General features: G+C 35.6%; 1 protein-coding gene across 4 annotated transcripts in view; it reads left to right on the top strand.

Annotated features, from left to right (window-relative positions):
- ANKRD28 (ankyrin repeat domain 28) overlaps positions 1–23,141 on the top strand; it is a gene marked incomplete at its 5' end in the record, with an annotated part of 121,099 nt that overhangs the window by 87,209 nt on the left and 10,749 nt on the right. For all 4 annotated transcript variants that reach the window (XM_080639454.1, XM_080639453.1, XM_080639452.1 and 1 more), the window contains 16 exons: positions 5,576–5,654; positions 5,834–5,948; positions 6,378–6,460; positions 8,759–8,822; positions 10,091–10,159; positions 11,668–11,808; positions 15,473–15,584; positions 16,218–16,244; positions 17,169–17,243; positions 17,521–17,722; positions 19,172–19,259; positions 19,749–19,866; positions 20,462–20,681; positions 22,079–22,166; positions 22,263–22,346; positions 22,866–23,011. In XM_080639454.1, coding sequence (XP_080495580.1) covers positions 5,576–5,654; positions 5,834–5,948; positions 6,378–6,460; positions 8,759–8,822; positions 10,091–10,159; positions 11,668–11,808; positions 15,473–15,584; positions 16,218–16,244; positions 17,169–17,243; positions 17,521–17,722; positions 19,172–19,259; positions 19,749–19,866; positions 20,462–20,681; positions 22,079–22,166; positions 22,263–22,346; positions 22,866–23,011 — 1,711 coding nt within the window. The remainder of the gene's footprint in view (positions 1–5,575; positions 5,655–5,833; positions 5,949–6,377; positions 6,461–8,758; positions 8,823–10,090; positions 10,160–11,667; positions 11,809–15,472; positions 15,585–16,217; positions 16,245–17,168; positions 17,244–17,520; positions 17,723–19,171; positions 19,260–19,748; positions 19,867–20,461; positions 20,682–22,078; positions 22,167–22,262; positions 22,347–22,865; positions 23,012–23,141) is intronic.

Raw genomic sequence — 23,141 nt, 5'->3', positions numbered from 1 at the left:
TCATGGCCATCCCTCTTCTCCCCTTATGATCTCCCCTCATGGCCACCCCTCCTCTTCCTTCACAATCTCCCCTCATGGCCACCCCTCTTCTCCCTTCACAGTCTCCCAGCATGGCCGCCCCTCCTTTGCCCTCACGTTCTTCCCTCATGGCCACCCCTTCTCTCCCCTCACAATCTTCCCTTATTCCTCATGGCCACCCCTTCTCTCCCTTCACAATCTCCCTGCATGGCCACCCCTGCTCTCCCCTCATGATCTTCCTTCATGGCCCCCCTTGTCTCTCCTCGTGGTTTTTTCCTCATGGCTGCCTCCCTCTCCCCCCTCCTGCAGACCGAGGCTGTGATCGCCTGGCCACCAAGCTGGAGGTATTTCTTCCTGTGAGCTTTGAACAGCTGTGCTTCAATTGCACTTTCCACATCTCAATGATACGAGAATTCTCAGTTTCAAAAGCTATCCTCTTCATTGGCAATAAAGAAGAAATGGGAACACTTGCCTAGCCTGTTAAGTATGTTGTTAATTACGTTACACCAATGTACCACAAGGTTTCTCTTTGTCTTCAAAAGAACCGCAGGCGATGCTCCAGACTTGGGGAAGAGTGGTTGGAAAAGGACCTGGGGGTGCCGATTAATGGGCAGCTGAACATGAGCCAGCTTGTGCCCAGGCAGCCACGGCCAGCAGCATCCTGGCCTGTATCAGCAGTAGTGCGGCAGGCAGCAGGATGAGGGCAGTGATCATCCCCCTGTACTGAGCACTGGTGGGGCTGCATCTCAAATCCTGTGCTCAGTTCTGGGCCCCTCACTACAAGAGAGACACTGAGGTGCTGGAGCAGGTCTGGAGAAGGGCAACGAAGATGGTGAAGGGTCTGGAGCACAAGTGTGATGGGGAGCGGCTGAGGGACCTGGGAGTGTTTAGCCTGGAGAAGGGAAGGCTCACGGGAGATCTTACCGCTTTCTACAGCTACCTGAAAGAAGGATGGAGCCAGGAGGTGGCTGGTCTCTGCTCCCAAGGAACAAGTGATAGGACAAGAGGAAATGGCCTCAAGCCATGATTATATATGTATGTTACTTACACAAATAAGAACAAAAGTGTAGTATTTCCAAGTAAAGCATTACTGTTTGCCTATATACTGGATTGCAAGGGTTCAAGACTTAGTAAATATTTCTGATGTAGAAGTGGGGAGGACTTATCTTAGAAAGATGTACAGCAAGTAATGATGGTTTTTTCTGGCTATTCATGTTCAAATACACCTTAATTGTAGGTTAGGAATAAGAATCAAAAACTTCCAACATTCTATTAGGGTAATAAAACACTGATAAAATTACTATAATCTTTATGTTTGAACTTAAAATTAAGAATCTTATGTATGGTATACACTGTAGTTACTAACTCAGTTTAGTCAGAACACGAAGTAACCTTAGAAATTGTGTGAAGAATGGCTAATATCTTCAAAGTGACTGGTAAATTTCCCACATTCTTTGAAGTTTGTAATGTGGGTGTACTTCTATTTGGAGGTGACAAAAGATGTTTTAACATCAGAGATGTATTGCTGCTTTCTTTTCTGTTCGGTTTGAAGTTGCGTGATCCAAAGTGTAGATTTGTCAGTTTCTGTAACGTTGAAGAAATCGTTGGAAGATCTAGTATGAGTAAACCCAGGCTTTCTCTTAAGCCTACTCTGAGATGACAGAATCAAGTAGTGTCATGTAGGGATTTTAAGCAATTACAGCTTGAAAACAGAATTTATTCCATGTTTCTGCACCAACATGCATCTCCATCGTAATTCTTTTACGAGCGTTTCTGTGGATTTATACCAGTATGGCTGCATTCAGCCTGTGAGTTTGTTCTTTGTGAACAGCCTTACTTTGTATATGAAAACTTACCACTTGCACAGTTGAAATGTGAATTGCAAGAACTGAGGCAAAATAAAGTTGTTTCCAAGTCAACTTCTGCTTCCTTGGAAAGGCTTTTAAGCATAAATCTTGGATTTAATCAGAAAAATAATCCCTAAAAATAGAAGAGGGAAATTGAATTAGAATAGCTAAAAAATAATTGTAGGGTTAAAATGGGACTTTTAGAGCATTTTTACTAAGTATTTATTGAAACCAAGCCTTTTCAGTTTACAGATACTAAAGCTAAAGTTCAAAGTACTTCTTAAAATTGTTGAAGGATTTATTTTCCATCATAAATGTGTTGCTTGTGGAATCTGATGCAGTAGTTCCCCCCATTGGGCAACTCTTTTTTTGGGGTTTAGAGGTAACAGAGTAGGGAATGGATGATAATTTAGGTGTAGACTAGACAGTACTGTTAGAGCACTTTCTGCTGTGAATGACCTAGTTGGGGGAGAGCAAAAGGGAAACATCTGCCATCTTATCCTTAATGGCAGATGGATGGTAAGTGTTTGTGCATATCTGTGGATGGGGGCCTCATCTCAGGAAGGGAATATGTAGCAAAAGATAATGGAACAGTAGAAATATGTTGTATGCTTTTTATCAGCTCTGTAGACAGAGGACATAATTTCATGCTTGATTTTGAAGTCTTGTCAATGTCCATGTAGTGCTGTAGAACAGTGTATCCTGTTAAGTACTGCTCATTACTGCAGCACTCTCTCCTCACTATTCAGGATTTCCATGCATGGAAGAGCACGTTGAAATGAGTTCATAATGGGACAGTATTAATTGTTTTATGGGCCCCTTTGCTGCTTGAAAATTCAGTGACCTAAATAGAAAAAAGTATTTTACTTCCTTTGGTGGTACTAGAACATAAGAATTGTTGCCAGGGGGAGATTTCACTTGGAGGAATGCTGTGACATGATAGACCCACATTTCCCCTGAACCTCTGTAAAGCTCAGTAGTCTGAATACAGTTAATATCCAAGTAATCACTTGATAAAACACCTTGTCCTGTGTGTTAATTTTTTCTGTCTAACAGCAGTTAACTGTTCTAAGCACATTTCGTATGATCCTAAGTATTTTGTGGATATGTTTTCTCTAGTGATAGAGGAGACTTGGGTGATTTCTTTCCTATTACTGCACTTAATTGAGTTTCAGTGAAGACAACAGAAGTTATCATTAGCCCATGGCTATTCTGTCATGTGCTCTGATCCTATCTGATCTCACAAAATCAGACTTAGTAGTTAATGTAATATTTAGGTAGACCATAAAGGCATAAAAAAAGAGAACTTGAAGGTAGTTTTGAAGATACCTCCTTGCTTATGTGGTCCAGCCTCCTGGCATCTCAGGAAATGGTGCTTTGCTCAATAAATAGAGCCTTCCTGTTTCCTTGCTTGAAGAACTTTGGCTGCTGTCTGTTTATCCTTCCATAGTGAAATCTAAGAATGGAATTCTGAATGCCATCCTATGCCTAGCAGTTTAGTTTCAACATGGAAATTATCACCATATAATTTTATGTCTGTTCTATAATTTTATGTCTGTTCTGTGTTTATATATAATATATATAAATAATATATATAATAATATATATAAATATATATTATATAAATATATATAAAATAATAATAAAAAATAAATATATATATAAATATTTATAGACAGTTGTGTGTTATGTTGTTCCTGGGTAGTAAAGAAACTGGAGACTGTTAGACTAGAAAGAGGCACTGTGGATAATCAAACCCAATGTCTTAGAAATCTACATTAAGTGCATTTGTAAGTAAATTTGAGTGAAGTAAATCTAAAAATCCATTACTGATTGTACTGTGGCTTTGATTTACAACTAGAAAACTATTTTTTGGCTTATTTTGCGGTCCTTTGCAAGATCTTACTCAAGTTGTATTGCAAGGGTTCTCACTTGACCGCCACGCTCCTTAGTTTCTAATACTGTTATCTTTATGTCCTTTTAAGGTACTTTATTAATGAGAGATACTTTATTAATGAGAGATACTTTATTAATGAGATAACTACTTTTTTCTGCTCCATCTTACTCTTCATCAGCCTTCCTTTGAGATACAGGTTTAGCATATCTGAGCCAGTGAGACTGCAGACTGCTTTATCTGAGCTCTTAATTTCTTCTGTCTATAATTACTTCACTAATTTATTTCCTTACTTTCTCAGAGTTTCCCCTTGTAATGTTCAGAGCATTAGTCACCAAAGCCACTTTTAGTCACTCAGTCCAACTGAGCATATATGATTATTTTCCTTTTAATTAATCCTTCATCTTAAAGAAGGAGAAAAGTAAGGGAAAGAGACGCCAGATTTGTAAAAACTGCTTTAAAGGAGGGGAAAAAATTTGACAGAGAATATTAATGGTTGGATAAGGAGGGCAGAACTAAACTGTGGAGAAAAAGATGAAAGATAGATAGAAGAAAATTCTCTTTGTAAGAAAATCAGAGCATTGAGATTTCTTGGGGAAGTTGTCACTTATGATGTGTTTATTTGGCCTTCAGGCCCCTGCTGATAGGAACTGGACAATTATTTTGCTTCTCAAGTGGATTTCAGCTCCATTTGCTGTGTTTCTTTGCATCTGCTATGGATATGTGGGTGTGTCTCTTGGATTCCTTACGGTCAAAGAAATCTGCTAGCTAAAACATCTGGAGATAAGTTGGCTTGCATTATCAGGTGTTTTATTTCTTTCAATCTAGGTCTGAGAATGCAACTTTTCCTATAATTGCATTGTTCTAGGTGGTGTATGCTGCTCTGTGGTGTGGCACAACTGACAATTCCACATCCAACTCTGCCTAAAAGGATCTCCAGTAGACTTTCACTAACACATCCATAGAAGCTTTGTCATTTGGTTCCAAAGGAGGAGTAAAGATGGGAAGACACTTTTGCACGTGGCAACAATGTGTGATATTTCAATGCATATGTTCATATCATATTCTTCAAAGCCAACATTTAAAATTTAAAGATGTGGCATCCATGTATACCCAAGAGTGCTTTTATTTTTTGTAAGGGTCATGTTTGCATTTTCCCATTACCTGTCATAAAGTGGGTGTAGGAGAAGTACTCCTCAAGTATAATAACGGGGGGAAAGAAAAATGGTTTCCTAAGTGCATTGTGATTGTGCTGTTAAAAATTGAAATTACCTTCTGCCTTACTGTTGGCCTATCTGAAGGACATCTTTACTGAATGAATTACTTAAGTGCACATTTGATAAATCTGTCAAATGTGTGGTACCAATTATGGTTGAATAGTTCTACCCTAGGATTACTTGTGGTTTATGATAAATTGCTTACAACTATGACTTCACAGAAAATTCCATGAAACACATGATCTTTTTAATGTGATGTCTTCTAATATAATGTGTAAACCTCTATAGTAAATAACCTATTTTCTAAAAAGAAACAAAGAATCATTGTTTTGTTTTAGACTTGGGCAGGGGAAGAATTGGACATAGGTTTGTTGCTAAAGTTGTGCGCTGTCATCATCCTCTTGAGAGTGATTATCGCAAAGGCATAACCATGAGTGGGCAACACTGAGTTGTCACTCACAGGTAGAAGAGTGATTAAGAGCAGCTCTTTTGAAAAGCTTGCCATGTCGTGCTGACTTGTCACTGCCAGTATCTGTCTTGCAGAAATTTTGTGGCTATTACTGGCTGTAAGTAAACATGGGCATTTTTTTCTTTTCCAGAGTAAAGATGGGAAAACACCTTTGCACATGACAGCGATCCATGGTAGATTTTCAAGATCCCAAACCATCATTCAAAATGGTAAAAAGAGGGGGAGGGGGGGCTTATTATTACTAAATACCACTGAAAGCTGTATAGACTTTCAAATCCAAAGTACTCATTCACGAACAATTGTTAATGTAAATCATCATCAGTGCTATGATTCTATTTTTGTGACAAAAGTATCTGTATGCCCACTTAGTAATTACTTTCTATTGTAGGAGCTGAAATAGACTGTGAAGATAAGAATGGAAATACTCCTTTGCACATAGCAGCTAGATATGGCCATGAGCTATTAATCAACACTCTGATTACGAGTGGTGCTGACACTGCAAAGTAGGTAGCTTTACTGACATGAATGCAAGCTGATAGAATTTAGAAATGTATTTATTAGATTAACAAGACTAGTATGATTTTTTTTTTTTAAATCATCTTGAACTTGAAATAGGAAATACTTTGTGTGTTAGCCTGTACTGTACTTTTAAGTAGCTACTCGGTACATTGGAATTCGTACAAAAGGAAAGAGAAATGGATTTTCCTCTAATGTGAAATAAAAGCTCTGAAAGTTTTAATAGGCTGTTGCACTGAGTTAATGCATCCTGCTAGCTTAGAAGAAAGCATTTTGTATGTGAAGTTTTCCTAAGGCTCAGTATTCTAATTAAGTGGTTTGCTGAACAAACCATGTATGTGCGCTTTGGGACACAATTGTGTTTGTTTTATTTTAATTGTAATGAAACTGTGATACCTGATTATGGTGTATCTTAGGCGGGGTATACATGGAATGTTTCCTCTCCATTTGGCAGCATTAAGTGGATTTTCAGACTGCTGCAGAAAGCTTCTCTCGTCAGGTAGGATACTCTTTTAAAATCTTACAGCTGCTTTGTACTATACTTTTTATTGCATAGAATAGCTTTTAATTAGGTCTTAATTTAGTAATAGATAAAAATATTTATAGTTTGTTGTGTTTGTGTGTTTTAAGTTGGGCATAGAGGTGTGATGACTGGTTCAGACCAGAATTCAACTGAAGGAGAAAGACTAATGTTCTTTTAAATTACTTCATGGAGCATCCTCCACTTCCATTCCATGATGTTTTTAGTTTAATACAGGTTAATCTGTTCCTCCATTTGGTGCCTAGTAGCTCTGAAGACTCTGGACTGCTACATTAAAAAAAACATCACATTGGTGGTTTGTTGTTAGTTAAATGTAACCTGAACTTTGCTTTGCTTTCATTGTTTGATTCCTCCCTGAAGTTGAGAGAGTTGCCAAGGTTTTTACTTCCCATGTTGTCTAGAGTCTGCTATGGTGTGAATTCTGAGCTCTTAGAACCACTGCAGTTCTGAGAAAGTAGGTGTGTCTGTGTGGAAACCTCAGGAAAAGAAGAAGAAAAATAAACTAAATGGTTGTACATTGAACTGAAGGCACTTACTGTGTTTTGAAAAAAGAAAACTGGGGGACAGGGTGCTGGGGAGAAGGTTTCTTCCCCAGCTTTATATTGTCTGCTAGGGAAGCCTGGGAGAAGAACTGAAGAAGTATAACTAAAACTACCACTGGTAAGGCTTCTTATTTCACTGCTCGATCATGGACAAGCTTGCAAGGATTGCTTCAGGGAGAACTGTTCTGTAGTTTACAGTATTTCAATTGGATGTATTCGAATTGAGGAATACTCTGGCTCTTTCTCCTTCCTGCACACGGTGCTGTGCTGGCTGTGCCCTTACTGGAGATTCAGTATGGCAAAGGAAGCCCTGTGAAAGACTTGCAAGTGGTTTCTGTGATTTTTACATGAGTTGAGCAAACTTAGAGGTAAATCTAGTCTGGAGCAGAAAGGACTTAAAGAGTATGTTCAGCCTTCAGACTGGAGAGGCTTAGATTCTGCTAACAGCTGATTATTACATGCTGTTGGTGTGGTGATTGGTCTCTGCAGACAGTGTGCTCTTTAGGTTTTGGGAGAAGGAGTCTCATTTATGTAAATCAAGAATCTCTGATTTTTAAATTCAGTAATATTCATGTGCAGATCTTAAATTAAAAAAATAATAATAATTTAATAAATAAATAAAACCTCAACAAATGTCAGTCTGCCCTGTCCCAGTACTGAATGACATATAAGTAGTTAGTGGCGTTAGACTACCTATATATATATACATATATATATATAATATATATAATATATATATTATATATAGCTTAAACTACTTAGCCTGGAAAGGCATCAAAGATTACTCTTCAAATAATAAATTTTTTGCTGTATATCACTGGCTTTTGAAATGGGAGAACAGAGTAGCGCATACAAAACCCAGATCTGGGGGGATATAGGGTAGGAAAAGTCTCAAATAACGCATCCGGTGTTACTGATTGCTTATCGTTGTTGAACAATCCTTAAAAAAAAAAAAAAATTGCATGCCTAGGCAAAAGTACTAAATTGGAGATTTAATGAGTAAGTTTTGTTACATAAAAGCAAGACTCTTAGGAGAATACAGTAGTTTTCTCAAAGCAAAAATGTAGCTTTTAAACCTGACTGCAATAGCAATCTTCATGTCAAAATACATGGTTAGATACGGAATTGCACAGTTAAAATTTGTGATCTTAAATTTGAAGTTACATAGTTCACACAGTTGGGGAAGAGAAAGCTACAGTGTTCTCTGAATGGTTTCTCTGTAAGTAATTACTATTTACAGCCATTGCTCCAGCTGAACAAAATTCTTTCTCTGGGACTAAAGAGCTAAACTCAAAGATGAAATATAAGTAGCTTCTGGATTTAGTAATGCTGAAACTCCCCGTTAAATAAATAAATAAATAAATCTCAGCATAACTGACAAATTCTAGCATATTCTTGAATTTTCATAGTGCTTCATACATTTTATATTCAATACTAATTTACACAGAAATATTAGGAGGTAAATATGATAATAAGGAATACAGTCTCTTGCCTCAGTGCAGCTACTCGTGTTTTTTCTTAGCCCTTTCAGTTTTACTTGAATGCCTGTGAATAGCAAGGATGTGTTGCAAATGAAGTAAATTTTCAGTGCATAAGTGCTTTTCTGCAAGGAGCTGTTAAGCTTGCTGAGCAAGCATTTCTCGTAAGGGTAGATGAGTACAGCTTTGTCAAAGGTGGTCTTACATAACCATTTTACAAAATACTTGATTTGTAGGTTTTGACATTGACACACCAGATGACTTTGGCAGGACTTGCCTTCATGCAGCTGCAGCTGGAGGGTATGTAAAAAAAGCATTCATGCTTTCATATTTAGCATTCTTCTTTTCAATTGCTGATCATTCCTGTTGTTTTTTTATTATTTCCTCTCTGTGCTTTTCCTGCCTTCTTCTCTTGGAATTTATGTAAACATTAAAATAATTTCAAGATGGAGTCTGTCGACAAACAATATAAATAAATATTCAGCTCAATAAGTAATTATTGGAGTGCAGTGTCCAAACCTTACCTTAGGTTTATTCTTGGGGATTAATGGAATTTTTAGACTTTACAGCATTCAAAGATGGCATGCCCAGCTAAGATCGCTCTAGGGCATGAAGTGGAAAGCAGCAACTTTGGGAAATATGCTTTTACCAAATCCTTAAACAAAAGATCAATCTAACTAAATTAAAAGCCGTAATTAAATTCCAGAGTTTAGGTGGCTGAAGTAGTCAGAACTACTTGCTCATCACTTGAGTTGTGATCCGTATTGATTATTGTTATTGTATTGTAGGTTTTCTATAGCAGCTACTCAAAATTGCCTGGAAGAATTGGGTAATAAATTTCATGATACACTTTCTGGGACACAAGAACTCCATGATATTGCTGTTTTCATTTTTCTGTTTCAATGTTGTTTAAGTAACACTGTTAAGTAATCATTCCAAGTCAAAAGATACTTGATAGATACACCCTTGTTGCAAATGATTATGGGTAAAATGCTATCTTTTCATATAAACCCACATAATTTGTGACACATTCACTCATTCATCTTCAGTTTAGCAAAGTTGTTAAGACAGTGTTTAAACTATAAGAAGTATGATACATTTATTATAATGACTGTATTGAATTGAAAACAAATTACACTAAAAAGTTAAATATTTCTGTTGCAACTTCTATTTGGCCGTAACTATATAGTGAAAACTTGTATCCGTGCTGGATTCCTGGTAGCAAAAAGCATGTGATATGCAGGTATTATTATTCGTTTGCTTTAAAGAATTTACATTTCTGTTGAATTAGGTTAATGTTTCTGTGCTTTATGCATGCCTTTTGATATCAATAGAATTTCTGTATATGGATTTAAAATAATTTATATTCTTTCCTGATTTGGCCCTGCAATTCTGAAATCTATTGTACATAGAAAAATATATTTCTCAAAATGTTCATGCACTAGTTCAGTTCCATTAAAACCAACATATGAGATGTGTATGCGTAGCAGTTCTGATGTCTGCAGAGGCCACTATTAAGGAAAAAAAAAAGATTTGCAATCAGAAGTAATATTGCATTAATTTAATAGGAATTTGGAGTGCCTAAATCTTCTGCTAAATACTGGTGCAGACTTCAACAAAAAGGACAGATTTGGGAGGTAAGACATTCTAGATTTGTATATTGCTAAGGACTGTTAGAAGTAACATATTGCTATGAGGGCAAGTCTAATAAACTATGCTTCAGTATATGTTACCAAAAGTTACAAACATATTTTGTTTACTGTGTTGTATTAAGTAGGTGTTTAGTCTTGTTTTTAAAGACTGAGTTCCATATTAGACTGTAATATTTTTTGAGCCTCTTTTGCTAATAACATGCATCTAATGAGTTTAAATTGCTCTCATCTAAGGACATTAGTAATGTTTTCCAAGTAATTTGTCAGTCAAATCTATAAATCTGTTGATATTTCTAGGCTTTTTTATTTAAAAAAATCCATTATTTTATTACAACTGCTTCACCTTTTCCTTTCATTATATCCATTCCTTTTTGTTTCCTTGTTCATGCTCTGAACTCTTTGGAATGACATTAATTTCTATTTTTAGTATAGGAATATTTAAGTTTAGATGGCATGATCAGTACTTGTATAAAATCTCACATCACATCATGGAAAATATGACTTTCTAGGATGTGAATGGCAGAAACAGGATTTGAGGAAAATGTTATGTAGTCAATGATGTATTTTGCTTTAAATTCCACTTCCATTCCTTCCTGAGAAAGGAACATTGATCTGTCACAACCGTTGTCATTGAAAGTTGCTTTTTTGTTGATCTGGTTTTTTTTTATTTAACATGCATGTTACATAGAACAATTATTTTAGGAAAGGAAAAAAATTAAAATAGTCAAAACTGGAAAGAAATAAGGAAAAATAATTTTAGGGAAGAGGAAGAACACTTCAAAGTGCTTGACTTCCTCCTCAAAATTGAGATAGTTATAGTAGCAATCTCTTTTTAAAAATAGAAAATGGAATTCTGAGTCATCTTGGTGGTTTTGAAATTTTAGCCAAAGTGGTTTATTTAGAGAATTGTTTATGTATTTGAAGCTGGAATAAGTTTTCACTGAGAATATACATAAGTACTAATTTTTAATTGGGTTGTTTTTAAGTATAGGCATATATTTAGAAGTTTTCTTTACTAGCATAACAGACATATTACTGTAGTTAAAAATAAATATACTTGCCTCAGACAAAATTCTGATCTGTTTGTCAAAAACATCTACTTGTCAATTGTTTTATTTTGACCTTGTTTAGTTACTCTGAAGTTCTTGGATTTGCCCATATTTTTTCCACGTGGCTTGAAATTACTTAACTATAAAGAATATTTCTAATGTAAACTTGATTTTCCTCTATATGTTTGCACAAGAAAACTCATATAGAGCTTCCCTTAATACAAAGTTTGTGCATTTTTTGGCTGTCAAATAGATCCCCTAGTGGTTGGTCTGCATTATAGAGTGGCCCCATTGTTTAATATTGGAATGATGTGTTCTTCACCACAAATAGTTGTTAAAAAATGTGAGAGGATTTAAGTTTCATTTTATTTTGCTTTTTCTGTCTCTTTAATATTATTTTGCTGTTATTTACCATTGTACTTTTTATTTAAATGTGTACTAAAGAACTCCACTCCATTATGCTGCTGCCAATTGTAATTATCAGTGCCTGTTTGCCCTTGTGGGATCTGGAGCTAGTGTGAATGACCTTGATGAGAGGGGTTGTACACCTCTGCACTATGCAGCTGCATCAGACACAGATGGAAAGTAAGTGGCATGCTTTGTACTAAAGTCTTTCTCCTTAGAAACATTTGAGCTGTGAATTTTGTGTATGTTCTGCCTTCAGACTTGCCAAATGCATTTTTTTGCATTTTTTTACATTTTTAAAGATTAAATCTGACAGTGTTGTATATAAAATATTTTTGTTGTATATAAAATATGTAACAAGTATTTCTGTGAAAAAGTAACAATAGGAAAAATTACTGTAATTTTTTGGTTATGTCTTAATTCAGTAATGCATTGGGAACAGAGTTTTTAATCCCACCTGCTGTGTAATGCCATATTGAGTAAATATAATTTGTGGGGGGTATTATGACAGCTATGTGCAGTCATTTTGCTTTAAGATTAAATTCTGATGAAAGATGGTGTATTTTAGGTAGGGTTCTTAATGTTGTCCCAAAATCTGTGCCAGAAATAAACTAGAAAACTAGACTGAGTAGGTCTACATCAGGTTAGAGATTAACATTTCAATATAAGATGCTTTATCCATTTAGTGTTTGATTAAACTATTCATGTTTGGCATTAAAACTCTTGTTAGTGTAAATTTTTTTGAAGTAGATAGACTTTTATTAACGAAATGCATCCAGAAACTTCCATAAATTTACAGATGTCTCTTGTGTTTTGGTTTTTCTTTTGTAACTGTTACATTTAACAGTTATCAACTACTTAAATGCTTATATGCAAAGTTTACATAGATAGCACAAAATTGATGAGGTTACTTAAGCTCCAGATGTTGTATATATTGAGGAGACTTGGAAAGAGTGCCATTTGCATGTGCCCACACTCACATACACAGGTCAGAAAAAGCTGGTGTGTAGCATCGTGTTTCAAATGCACACAGTGACACCTTCACTGGAAAAGAGTGCTGCTTCGTGCCACATCATCTTGTTTAATAAGGTACATTTTAAAAGGTGAGGTAGCAATATGAACAAGGTGGCATGTAACTTACAGATTGAGTTTTGAAAGATAAACGAATAATACTTACATGGTCACTTAATGTTTAAAGTCTTTTTAAAGCCTTTTTGTTTCAAAACAGAATTGCTGCTTTTTAGATATACTTTCAATTCCTGCTGGAGTTTGCTGAGATAATCTTACTTTAATTGCCCTCTTGCAAGTTGAACTAGAATTAATTTTAGCTTCACAGTTGCTCTGAAAACCTCCAAACTATAACGGTTTTTCAGATGACATCGTTTTGCCATCTGTCTTACAAAAGGCACAAGCAAGAATGATGATGGCAATGCTGCAGAGCTTTGGGAGATAACTCAAAGAATCATCTCTGGAAGCCACATGGTATTGCCCTTCTGATTCACAGTTGTCTGTCTAGAAGACAGGCTGCAAAGCAGAATGGCCTGAGGAAAAGCTTTTTATTGATGCAGAAAGATGATTGGTAACAGCTGGAAAACCAGAACTGCTGAGCTCATATTCAAAATAAGAATGAAGCTAAAAATGCTTACTGAGTTGGAATATAAAGTCTGGGAAAAAAAAGGTCAGGAAATTATCTACATAGAAATTCCAAAGATATTTATGGGCATTTTTTTATAGTCTTTGTTCAGACATCTTTAAAGACAGATTTTAGGGACAAGGATGGTTTTGTTGAAAATTATTTTCAGGTTTGTTCCTGTTTGGAAGTGTTTCTTTTGTGTGTTTAACAAATGCTTCTGATCTGGACCAAACACCAGTAAGCCTCGTTTTGACAAGACTAGGAAAAGAAACGTCTTTGCAGAATGAGATAAACTAAGCAGCATTTTAGGGGAGAAAAGCCCACGCTCTTTCTGTGTTAGAATTATTTAATAGGCAGTACACCAGTAAGTAAATGGGAAATAAAATTAACTTATCTGGGCTTTCACAAAGTTCAATTATCTCTTTTAAAGAGGCCTGTTGAGGACAGTTAAATATGCAAAAGATGCAAATTTAATCTCTTTCCTGGATGAGAAGAAACAGCAAAAATAATTATGTGGTTTTCATTGGAAAAAATGGATACTCGAGGTTTTTTAGTAGACTTTGCTTCCTGCAGTATTTTGTGTATTGCATTTTTTTGTGAGCACACAAATAGAGAAAACAAAGAAATAGAGATTTAGATAGCCAAGGCCAGTAGTGTTTAACATTTATAAATGAGCCATGAATGTTAATACAAAATCACTGATTAAAATTAACAAAGAAAGTTAGATGACTGGACAAATAAAATGTAGGGACAGTAATTTTCACTCAGTGGGACAAATTGTCTTTCCCTGGACTCTCAGAAATCTCATCCTGTTTCATTTCAAATAAAAACATGTGGGTTCAGTTGCCGTTAGTGGAATCCAGGCATTTGTTTACCGGGCAAATAAAACCTGAATTAGTTGGTTACAAACATAGATATGCTTTACAAGTAGCTTTTTATTAGGTACATTGGACTTGTTGTGCAGTTACTTATATCTTATGTTACATACGTTATTCTTTAAAACTGGAGGATATCTACCTTTTTTCACTACCTACCTAAAGTCCTTTATGCTGGGCACAAAATGATGAAAATGAGAGTACTCCTGTTCTTCTCAACTTTGTAATGAGACAGAGTATGTGTTCCTTTTTCATAGTTTTTCCTGCAGCTTTTTCCCCCTTTCATCTTCACTCACATGGTTTGTACATTATTCAACCTATGACTGGAAAAGCCATGTCAGCTCTTCAGCAAATCACTGTTGCTACACATGAGGTTACCAGGCCTTTGGCCAAGTACAGCTGTCTCTTACTCCTGTTGAAATGTGTTTCTGTTTCATCCCAGCTGGTACTGGACCTCACTGAGATGATGAACTTGTCCTGTTACGTTTGCTGACCCCTTCCTTGAAAAAACTTATACAGAGTTCTGATGCTGCAGGGTCATGCTGTTTTCCTGCCAGCGATGGCTGCTTTTGTAGGATTTCACCATCAAGTTCAGGGTCATGATGATGACTTTGCAGAGTGTTGCTGAAATGATAGACAACATAAAATTATTAATAAGAAGTGTGATTGGTTGGAGTTGTCCAGTGTGCATACATGGAATCTCTTAGAAAAACAGGGAAAGGGAGATGACTTAAAGTAATCTTTCATCCTCACGGCTGTCTGTAGTTGAAATTGTGATGACCATGTTCTGCCTTGTAACTTTGTGTAATGAAAGTAAGGAATGGTAGGATATAAGTATGCCAAAAACTGTTTACTGAGTAAATATATGGATAAATTAGTGTCTGGTATTGGAAGTGTATGTGTGTGCGACTCGTGGATACCGACCATGAAGAACTGAGATATTGGTTCTCTTCCTTCTACATTAAGTACAGAAAAATGTACTGCTACAGAAAAACATACAAAACTGGTAATCATTTATATTAACAAAGGTAACTGCAACTGTAGTAGCTAGGAGGGAAATAGCCATGAAATACTAGCTTTAATGAAGTCAGATAATTCAGAGGATGCAGGATGTCTGCAGAAAAGGATTCATTCAAATTTTGGAAGCTTTGTGTTTGACCTTAAGACTTGGTGTAATGAGTTAGGTGTTGTCTACTCCTAGCCAATATTGTACATTAAATCAGTGTTCTTGCATGCTGTATTCTGTTTTCCAGTTGAATTTGTATAATTTGACACTTAGCATAAAGTTGAAATTCAACATTTAGGTATATGGTTTTGCTTATGTCAATTTAAATAGGTGCCTGGAATACTTGCTAAGAAATGATGCCAATCCAGGAATCCGAGACAAACAAGGATACAATGCAGTACATTATTCAGCTGCTTATGGTCATCGCTTATGTCTTGAATTGGTAAGAAGATCTATCATAGATGAAAGCTGTAACAGCTGCTCTTACATGGGATGATAGAGGCCAGAGGATTCCTCCACCTTGATTTTTCATTTTTAAGCTAGATCAAGAGTGATGTTCAGCCCCTGTGAGGATGTTTAAGCACTTGGTACTCTTACAAGGGGCAAGGTGAGGAGCTAAAAGATGCTAGACACTGATCTAAAAAGGTAATACATTGAGATAAAGAGATATCTGGTTGAGTATGGGGGATATAGTTTTATTTTGTTCCTTAACTTAGAATATACTGCTAATCTTTTTCCTTATGGCTGAAATAAAATAACCAAGGTTGTCCCACTTGAGAAGTTTTAGGAAATTTCACAAATGTTGTCTGAAGGAGCAAATAAAAATGTACAGAAAACCTGTAAAGTAAGGGTGCCTTTTGAGATAGTTCATGTAGTGGCAGAAACTAATGGCCACATAATAGAATTTTAAATAATAAAGCCTCAGGTAGATTTTTTAATAATCCCTTTGTAAAACTGTGTATATTATTTGATATGCTAATTTTATCTCCTGTGTCATACAACTTAGTGTTTTTATACAAATATACTTTTATATTCAAATGTATTCGAACTGCATTCTGAATGTTTTTAATTGCAGATTGCAAGCGAAACGCCTCTAGATGTTGTAAGTGTGCATTTTTTCTCACTGTTAAAGTACTACTGTAACATGTAATTTTTAAAATGCTATTTATTTTTAGACTTATTCAACCATTCCTTCAATGCATACATGTATTATTTCAGTTGCAGTTTAGATTTAATTGCAATCCAGTATTTTAAAATAGAAAATTATTTTTAAGCTATTTATTTTTTTACTTAAACATTCATATGGCCATGTCATAAAAGTGTGATAATGGAAACATAGTGATCTGAATATATTTGGTGTTTTTCAAATGCTTTTAATATTTTAATTCTACTAGTGTACTAATTGAAATATGGTCTTGAAAAGAGCAATAATTAAAACTTTACAACATATCTGAAAGTAACAAATAGAAATTTATATGCTTAGATATTTTCATCCTATTTTATAATGCTTGTGTCTTTTTTGCGGTCCATTTATTCTCTTTGGGAAATGTTTTTCTATTCTGAGAAATCAGTCCTGCCTTCTGGCTTTTCATATAGTTTTCTTGCTGTCTTTTCACCTAATCTAGATGCTGACTTTTTTGGTTTTGGCCTTTTTTTCTGCTATAGCTGTTCTCACCTGTCCTTCTTGTCCCTTTGTATGCATTTTATCTATATTATTTCATATGGCTGCTTCAGGAGAAGTAATCATTTTAGATTAGTTTCTGATTTAATTATTGCATTGGTATGCAAAATTAAACAACTAATCTTGGGAGATGAATAAGGGAGGGGTTGCAGTCATTGCAATTCAGACTTTTCAAGATTGAGAGTGATCTAGAATTGCTAAGGAAACTGTAATCCTATATTATTATTCTTAATTTTCTTCCTTTATTTTTCAAGATGAGTATGCTGGAAACTGTAGCAATTATGCTGAATGTTTTTAAAGATGAGGGGGGTTTTGCACTTACTCTGACTTTCTCTCTCTGCTAAGCTAATGGAAACATCAGGTACTGACATGCTGAATGATTCAGACAACAGAGCACCTATAAGTCCACTGCATTTAGCTGTAAGTATTTCATTCTTTAGTGATGATAGCTCACCTAATTGCAGACAGTTGTTGACATAGGTTTATTCATTCTTATTTTTTTAAAAAAGATCAATAATAATAAATGAAATGCAGAAGTATGTACTACTATTCCTGAATGAGCTCTACAGGACAGTTTTTGCGTTTCACTTCAAACTTGCTTCACAGAACAGCTTTCACTGTTTCCTATTTGTAATCCTGGTAAGAAGGGGAAAAATGAGAAGGACAGGAAAACTGAAGCATTTTCTTACTCTTGTAGGCCTATCACGGCCACCATCAAGCTCTGGAAGTGCTGGTACAGTCACTGCTGGACCTTGATGTGAGGAATAATAATGGAAGGACACCGCTGGATCTTGCTGCCTTTAAGGGACACGTAGAATGTGTAGATGTGCTCATTAACCAGGGAGCATCAATCTTGGTGAAAGATTATGTTGTAAAGAGGACCCCAATACATGCTGCAGGTATGTGCTAACCGCCAGCCTCTAAAATATTGGCTTTTCAAGTGGATAATCTTTGTATTTAGAAGTCTCAATGTTCTAAGAAGTTGTGTTTAGGACACAGGTACAGTGACTTTAAGGTATATGCTATGCTGAGAGAGGTGTTAACAAAGCCATTGCAGGTACAAAACAGTATTAACCATTTTGGTTGCAGGAGTGCTGTTCCACACTGCTCTCTGGAAGGGTGCATTGTTCTTGCCAATTCAGCTAGCTGGGCTAGCTGTGCTGACAGGTCCCAGTGACATGTTCCTGTTTCCTTATCTTTTGCACAGCCCAAACTGTAGGCCCAAATTTAGGCATGTGAATTGTGTTGCCTGTCTTGGCAGTAAAATGCTTCTAAATATGACTGGAGTCTTGGGGAATTTTGCCAGTTTGAGAAGAGACATGAAAACTATCCTTTGGGTTTTTTCCAAGGATTTAAATGACTGCTGAGTGTTTTCAAAATAACAGCAATCCTTTGCAATATTTTCGTGCTGGGTTTCCTAGAAAATGTTTATAAGCCTATTTTTCTCAAAGTCTGGCATTCATGATATATTCTTTTTTTTCCCTGTCTTTGAAAATAGGCTTATTTAAATTGATACTTTAAGTTACAGTGTTTCAGAAATGTGGCAGTAAAAAGAGCATTATGTACAAAACATCATCATTCTAACCACTTAATTTATTGTCCATGAGTACAAGCTGTATTTTTCTATTTGATTTAGCCTCTCCTAACTTCTGTTAGCATTTCTGTCAGCTAGAGAAGCGAGATTTGTCACTGTTATGTGGACTGAATGCAGCAGCTGTATGTCAGAAATAATTTCCCCTCCAACAAGCAATCATTTATCTTTCATGAGTTGCATTTAAATGTGATTTCTCAATTCTTAGTTTCTTTTCTTTTCCCTTTTTTTTTAACTGCCGGGTTAATTACTTCTATGCATTACATTTCCTTCCCCTCTTTCTAAATGTGGTTTCAGTTAATATTTCATAACTATGCAAATGCTACACTCGCTGACAGAATCTGTGTATGATTGACTAGCTATGTGTTTACCTGTGCCTTAAAACAAGCAAAAGTTATGCTAATTACTGTATTTATTACTCCTTCTTGTGGATGTTGGATAAGCATATATTCTAATTATGGTTAATGTGTGCAACTTCATTTATATGTAAAAAACAAATACCTGTTGGCGGTTGACAGTTGGAATTAATTAGTTTTAATACTATACAGTTGAGAATGCCAGATTTCTGAAATAATTTTCTAGGGTTCATTTCTTTCTTTTTTTGTTTTTGTTTTGTAAATTGAAGTTGTAACAATGGTAAAGCTGTACAGTGGGTTGTCAAGGTAACGGGCTTTAGTCAAAGCAGGTTACCATTCTGTTTGAGCTGTATACTCAAAAGCAATTAATGTAAAACTCGTATTTTTATGATGTATTACAGCTACCAATGGTCATTCAGAATGTTTGCGGCTATTGATAGGAAATGCAGAACCACAGAATGCAGTGGACATTCAAGATGGAAATGGACAGTGAGTTTAAACTGTACACATTCTGTTCTTCACAAGTTACTGCATTTTATAAAAGGAAAACCTAAACATTTTACATTGGTGATTTTTAATTTATTACTTTAATAAATAGATATTTCATAAAAATATATTTAATAAATAGATATTTCAATTAGGATAAATGTGGGTTTGTATTTTGCAATAAGCATAATATTGGTGGTGAAAAATGTTCTTGTTCAGTTGGGAGGAAACTAAAACGTGTCTTATTACCCAGATGCTGGAAAAATGGATTCTAGTACCTTAATCAGGCCTTCTGATAGAGGGATATTTATTTTCTGGAACCTAAAAGGAAAATATGAGTGTCGTTCTTGGAGTGAAGTTAGTGCTAGAGAAGATCACTGATGATATAAATTTTAACAGTATTGACCAGAAGGATAGTAACTGTGCTATTTCAGCTGAATGCTAGTCTGTTAATATCCATGTAGATTACACTTCATTTTACTCTCTATTTAGGACTCCTCTGATGTTGTCAGTTCTCAATGGGCACACTGACTGCGTTTATTCACTCCTTAACAAAGGAGCAAATGTAGATGCCAAAGATAAGTGGGGAAGGACAGCATTACATAGAGGGGTAAGAGAATATTCCTTTTCTGTCCTTTCCAGTTTTATACATGTTAATTTAAAATAAAGACTTAATATGTAGTGTTAGTGAATTTATCATTATTCTGATCTTGCTATTCTTAGTTTTTAATTGTCTTTTTAGTTGCTTTCAGAAGTCTGGCTTTTGCCTGTTTGCTGTGTACCCTCAGAATTGTTTTGGACTCGCAGAGTCTCTTAATCTTGCTGTAAAGTGTTGACTGGAGAGGTCACAAGAGTACAGCTTGTTATGGGGTGGGGGCTAGTGTTAACAGGAGGAAGAAAAGGATGATGCATGCCATATGCCAATACTGGTTGTTTATAGTCTCTGCCAGATAAGAGAATTGAATGAGCCCTGGAGATTAGTAGTTCATTCAGTATTATTCCAAGAAATTATTCTATCATCAATATTATAATACATTGCTATTTTTCCAACAGAATGGCTGTTTCCAGGAATAAAAAATATAACTGTGCTTATTTTGTCTTTAGTTAAAAATGTAAGAAATTGCCTGACATTTGCTTGCTTTAGTTATACACTGTTGCTCTTATGAATATTTGCAAACTTGCTATTACCTGTCTGTCTCTCGCAGGCAGTTACTGGGCATGAGGAGTGTGTGGAAGCATTGCTTCAACATGGTGCTAAGTCCTTATTGCGAGACTGTAGGGGACGAACCCCTATACATTTGTCAGCTGCATGTGGACATATAGGTGTTTTAGGAGCGCTACTGCAGTCAGCTGCATCTGCCGATGCAGTACCTGCAATGGCAGACAATCATGGCTATACATCACTGCATTGGGCCTGCTATAATGGTAAGATGCATTCAAGTTCAAGTACAGGTCTAAATGTGTTCATTGATATTGAGATAGAAATTATTACTACTTACAAAAGCAACATATAAAATCCTTCCTCTTTCAGTTTATATTAGTCAATGTGACAAGATGACAGACATGATATCTTGAGGGGGAATGAATTAACATCTAATCCATAATATGAGGTGTTTATTTTTGTACTACATTTTTGTTATGAACTGCCTTCTTAGTTTTATGCCTCAAGGAGTCTTTCAAGAAATTCAGCATAGTACCTGTGAATGGAAGTGTCACACATCCCCAAAAAAGTTACCTTCACAGTCATGGAAGGAATGGTTTCAGATTAAATCTTTTTTTAAACTTGCTTCAAATCAATCTTGATAGGCACAAGAAGCCGAAGTAATGGAAATGATTGAATAAAATTTATTTTTTTCTTCACTGATCTTTTTTTGCACTGATACTTTTCATGACTATGGGGATGAGGCAGGCTTTAAAAGGTAGGAAATTTATTCAGCTCCTTTGCTTAAGATTTTGTTCTGTGTGTTCATTTCCAACATAATAGAGGTTCTCATTTATTTCACCCCTGAGTCACGACAGATCAAGAAGTAATGGTTTAGAGCTTCATTTTACCCATTTTTTTTAAGTTAATAACTAACTAAACTGTCTTCACAGCTGAAGCAATTGCATAATACAAAGATAATTTGAACTAGAATAACATCTCTTTGTTACATTCATTAAATTAAACTCTTGCAGCTTGGTCCATTTGACTGACCACAGTGTCTGAATAAAACAGAACTGAAATATGCTTGATTTGCAGAATGAAACTTTGACAGGACTTGTGAAAATGCAAATCGTCAGACATCAGTGAATGTTGAACTAAGATTCTCGGCATATATGCATCGAAGATTGAACAGTTAAAATCACTAGTTATCTATACAGAGCAGGCTATAGAATTTTGGAAATGATAGTATGATAGGTAGAATGTGTCCTTCTCAAGCTTTTGTCGTGACTGTCTTGGGTTTTCTTTGGGTTGAGCAAGACATTGGAACAAAACTAAACCTCAAATGGTGGAGATGTTTTCGTGTAGGCTAAGTGATGAATGTACAGAAGAGTTGGAAATGTGGGCATGTAAAGAACTAAATTTAGTGTTCTGGATGTTCTTCAGACAGCATGACATCTCTTCTGAATTTCACAAAGTTTACAGTGTTAAACATTAGTTTGATTTTCAGGATTCTAAAAATGTCTTAATTCCTAAAAGTAGTCCTGTCAAATATAACAAGTGTGTCTTCGAAGCTTTCAAATAAAATACTGCTTAATCTGATTTAGATACATAATTTTTGTTGTAATCCATAAATAGACCTTTCTTTGATTTTGATACCTAACTCTTCTATTTGCTTTAGGTCATGACAGTTGTGTAGAACTCCTCCTGGAACAGGAAATTTTCCAGAAAATGGAAGGAAATTCTTTCAGTCCATTGCATTGTGCTGTGTAAGGAAGTGCAAAATTATTCTTTATTGATTTCATTGCTGTATTTAACAAAAGATTTATCATTCTGTAAATAACAGCCTGTTTAATTCATCGTAGGATAAATGACAATGAAGGTGCTGCAGAAATGTTAATTGATACACTGGGTGCTGGTATTGTAAATTCAACAGATTCAAAAGGAAGGTAAGAGTGTAAATGCACAGTGAAAGAATACTCTATAATAATTTGGGGGGGGAGTGTGTATTTGTTACTTAGGTTAACTCCCTCTTCCCCGTTTTTATCCTTTGAAGATTTTATTTTTATTCTATGCTAGAAATAAATTTTAGATTTTTAAAAATCCTGTTCAGATTCAATAAGCTTGAATTGGTTTTTATGACTGTGCTGGTTTGTGCTGGAATAGGCAAGGTTGAGCATGTTTTAAATTGTATCACTTGGTAGGTAGTATCTTACATATATTTTATTTTTCTGAGTCAAATTGTATCTGTCTCTATATCTATGTTATAAACTACATAGAGGAATTATTTGAAACTTGAAGATGACTTTCTGAAGGCAGCAGTCACAATTTAGGCAATACTGACTTCAAAGATCAGTGGGAGGGACTGCCCAGTCTTCTGTATCTGCAGGATGACAGTCAGGATGCCACTTTAAATACAGTAGAAGGCATGGCTGAACATGGCCATATTGTCTTTTGATCTGTTGTAGAACTCCTCTTCATGCAGCAGCTTTTACAGATCATGTTGAGTGTCTACAGCTTCTGCTCAGCCACAATGCTCAAGTAAATGCTGTAGATTCTTCTGGGAAAACACCTTTAATGATGGCTGCAGAAAATGGACAGACGAATACAGTTGGTAAAGAGAAAGCTTTACATATTTCTGCTCTTATGTTTGTTAATCTTACTATGGGTAAAACTGCCTTATAGTTAGTGTTCTTGTGGATATATGTTGTCAAAATTATGTTTTCATTTTTCACAAACATAAG

Source organism: Psittacula echo, assembly GCF_963264785.1.
Source record: "Psittacula echo genome assembly, chromosome: 2".
Lineage (NCBI taxonomy): Eukaryota > Metazoa > Chordata > Aves > Psittaciformes > Psittacidae > Psittacula > Psittacula echo.
This window is presented reverse-complemented; position numbering and strand designations above follow the sequence as displayed.